At 37.7% G+C, this 3,547-nt stretch overlaps 1 protein-coding gene across 3 annotated transcripts; it reads left to right on the top strand.

The window, feature by feature from the left end:
* The first annotated feature begins 823 nt into the window (after positions 1 to 823).
* LOC125470478 (subtilisin-like protease SBT4.8) lies at positions 824 to 3,018 on the top strand. 3 transcript variants are annotated; one of them, XM_048569598.1, is made up of 5 exons: positions 824 to 1,180; positions 1,547 to 1,699; positions 1,864 to 2,017; positions 2,134 to 2,230; positions 2,603 to 3,018. In XM_048569598.1, the coding sequence occupies exons 1-4, from the start codon at positions 1,125 to 1,127 to the stop codon at positions 2,224 to 2,226; spliced, it is 456 nt and encodes a 151-aa protein (XP_048425555.1). In that variant the 5' UTR covers positions 824 to 1,124; the 3' UTR covers positions 2,227 to 2,230; positions 2,603 to 3,018. The 3 variants fall into 3 exon arrangements, 2 of the variants coding, with proteins under 2 accessions (XP_048425555.1, XP_048425554.1); XM_048569597.1 differs by having other exon boundaries at positions 1,487 to 1,699; XR_007252751.1 differs by having other exon boundaries at positions 829 to 1,180; positions 1,543 to 1,699.
* Positions 3,019 to 3,547: the final 529 nt, after the last annotated feature.

Below are 3,547 nucleotides of genomic sequence, written 5' to 3'. Positions count from 1 at the left end.
AAACATCCTTGCGTGACGCAATTGTACCTACGTCGCGCAAAGTTGTGTTTTTTTTTTTTTTTTTTTTGGCCTTTTGCTTTTCTTTTGGGTTTCTTTCATTGCATTTTTCTTTTGTGGTATCCACTTGTGTAAATGTTTTAAATTGACGATCGAATTAGTTCATTGTATTCATATAGGTTTAAAGAGTGTAGTTGTAAAAAATCATCAAAATCGGAGTTAAAATGACCGTTAAATCGTGATGTTTCGTTTATACCCGTCGAAAAGGTTTGTCCCGTTACTTGATCTTTGAATGTTTTTTTTTTTTGTGATTTTTGGCGTGTACGATCTCGAAGTGTATCCAAACAAGTTTGACGGTTGGATTGTGAAAACTAATTTCGTACAATATGTTTCCTATTTTTAATGTTTCCTATCATTAAGTTTAATATAACATTTTGTGGTATCCACTTGTGTAAATATTTTGAATTGACGATCGAATTAGTTCGTTGTATTCATATAGGCTCAAGGAGTGTAGCTGTAAAAAATCATCATAATCGGAGTTAAAATAACCATTAAATTGTGACTTTTCGTTTATAACCGTCAAAAGGTTTTGTCCCGTTACTTGATCTCTGGATGTTTTTTTTTTCCAATTTTTGGCGTATGTGATCTCGAAATATATACAAACAAGTTTGACGGTTGGATCGTTGAAATTAGTTTCATACAATGTGTATCCCATCACGTTCAAAGGTATATATATTTATTAAGTAAATTTTGAGTAAAATTTACAATTTTTTTTAAAAAAAAACCTTGCGCGACGTCACAATATGGTCGTTGCGCAAAAGCACTTTGCGCGACGTCGAAATGTATACCTGCGTCGCGCCATGTGTGATAATTTTGGCGGGGCAATAGTAAAAAAATTTCAAAAAATTTCCCAAATTTTCCAAACCAAAAGCCTTCCGCTCTTTATCTCTCTCGCACTCAGTCTCTCTTCCCAAACCAAACCCAAATCCTTCTCCTAACTCCAGCCGACTATCCTCCTCGACACCCTTCCCTTGACTCTCCAACTCTCAATCGTCCTCCTCCTCATAGTGCTCACGAGCCATCACCGCCGTTGACCAACACAACGGCACCACCCATCATCTTTCTCAATGACATCCCAGAGAACCCAGGCCATCACCCCCGCTGTCATCCCTCTAAAATTTAGGTAATTTTGATTTTGGGTTTTCCTAAAATTTGAATTGCATTTGTAGATTAGTGATTGATGATTGATGGCTGGTGTTATGTATGTTTATAGATGATTGGTTTAAATTTCATGCGACTGTGATAATGTTTTAGGGAAAAAATCATTTTTCCATTTGTCGTTTGGCCCAATTTCATTTGTCAACATCATGATTTCAATTCCACAATTTCCATCTGACCCTTTTCTTTTCTTTGCTGCTATATAAAATGAAATGATACGGTTGATACCGTCCAACCACCGTTTCATTTTTCTGCATTTGATGATTGCTAGTTCTGAATCTGCTTTATATGCTGCAACTGAAAGTGATATCATTGTTGGTGTGAAAGTCAGTCGAAATGCCACAACTGAAAGTGATATCATTTTTGGTGTGATGGACACTCGAATTTGGCCTGAAGCCGAGAGCTTTAAAGATGAAGGTTTTGGTCCTCCTCCTAAGAAGTGGAAAGGTGTTTGTGAAGGCGGCAAAAATTTCACCTGCAACAAGTATGTCTCTCAATATTTACATGCATAAAGTTATCAATTATACGAATTAAAACTTTTGGTTGAGTTTATTCATTTCAAAATTTCATAATTAAACTACTTTTGTAATGGTTTTGCCTTTGTACTTTGCAACATTTAGTTAACATCAAGAAATGTTTGTTTTGCAGAAAGATTGTTGGTGCTCGATATTACTTAACCATATTTAATAGTTATAAGGTTGGTTCTGTGTCAAGTGTAGTACCATGGATATTCACAGTTGCAGCTAGTACCACATATCGCCAGATTGACAGCATTGTTCTTGCAAACGGAAAGAAACTAGTCGTATGTCTCATCTGCTTCCTTTTTCAACAAAATAAAAATATTTTATGAATACTTGTACATACTGTGGCTCAGATTGTTTTCATTTCAATACTTTTTAATGTTCTTCTCACAAACAGGGGCACTCTACGAACACGTTCACATTAAATGGAACAAATTTCCTCTCATATATGGAAAAGATGCTTCAAGAACAAATTGCTCTCAAATGCTAGCTAGGTAATTCTTGTCCCCGTTTCACTTTTACTGCATACAATATAAAGGAATAAAAATGAAACTATAGTACTGACTTCTTGTTGCATTTTAGTATATGTTGGGAAGGTTTCCTGGACCCTGATTTAGTTAAGGGAAAGATAGTTGTATGTGAGAAGACCACTGGAATTCCTGGGGCTTACAGATCTGGGGCAGTTGGGATAATTTTTGTTAATTTTATGAACAAAACTTTTTCTCAAGTTCTCTCATTTCCTGGGCTAAATGTGGTCAAGTCCTACATGAACTCCACCATGTATAGATTCATTTCAATACTGTTAAGGTTGGAGATTTTTGATCACGTTGCTTTTTAAATTCTTGAAAGCCTCTGTTATTTTACAGGGTCCCTCAAGCGACGATATTACAAAGTGAAGTCATAAAAGATGTTGCTGCGCCTCTTGTTTCTATCACGTCTGCGACTGGACCGAATTTAGTTGACTATGTTATGAATTTGATGATTCTTCATCTCCTAGACTGTTGTATTTATTTGACTATGTAGTTCCAGGGTGAGCAGATGAAGGCCCACGGCGAAGGGATGAGGACCTATACGGGGACAGTGAGAGACCTTGTACGAGTCATGTCCAACCTCCAAATCTCGCTACTAGCACTTAATCTTGCTCCACCATCGACCTCAGAGCCACCTCACCTTGCCGATACTCAGTAGCTTGATGTATTAAACCTAGAAGACTACTTGTAGTTTTTTCTTTTTTGTTCGAACATCTTGTATGTACATTTTATATATTTTATAATTAAATACTTTTGCTCGGTTAATTCATTATTGTTTAGAATTTAATTACAATATTTATTAAAAATTTAAAAAAAATATTTTTGACAAAAACAAAGAAAAAGGGTTTGCGCGACGCATGCCCACGTCACACAAAGACACTAAGCCACTTTGCTCGACGAATATCCTATGTCGTGCAAACCACTTTGCGCGACGCAGTCCTAGGTCGCGCAAAGCCACTTTGCGCGACGCACATCCTCTGTCGCGCAAAGCCACTTTGCGCGACCTAGGACTGCGTCGCACAAAGTCACTTTAATTCACTTTGCACGACAGAGGATGTGCGTCGCGCAAAGTGTCTTTGCGCGACGCACGTTACTTCGTCGTCGCACAAACCCTACTGTCACTGCCTTGGCGCGACGGTTATCGCGCGACGAAGTTTCGTCGCGCAAACCCTTAGGCAACGAATTTTTACTTTGCGCGACGAAGGTACCTACGTCGCGCAAAGTGTTTTTCCTACTAGTGACCTAATGTAAATTTATCATCATATGCATCCATGTAGACTA

Source organism: the organism of the source record quoted next, unplaced genomic scaffold (assembly GCF_019419815.1).
Source record: "Pyrus x bretschneideri cultivar Hongxiangsu unplaced genomic scaffold, Pyrus_bretschneideri_v1 Contig5, whole genome shotgun sequence".
Classification (NCBI taxonomy): Eukaryota; Viridiplantae; Streptophyta; class Magnoliopsida; order Rosales; family Rosaceae; genus Pyrus; species Pyrus x bretschneideri.
Note: the sequence above shows the minus strand (reverse complement) of the source record. Positions and strands in the feature narration are given on the sequence as shown.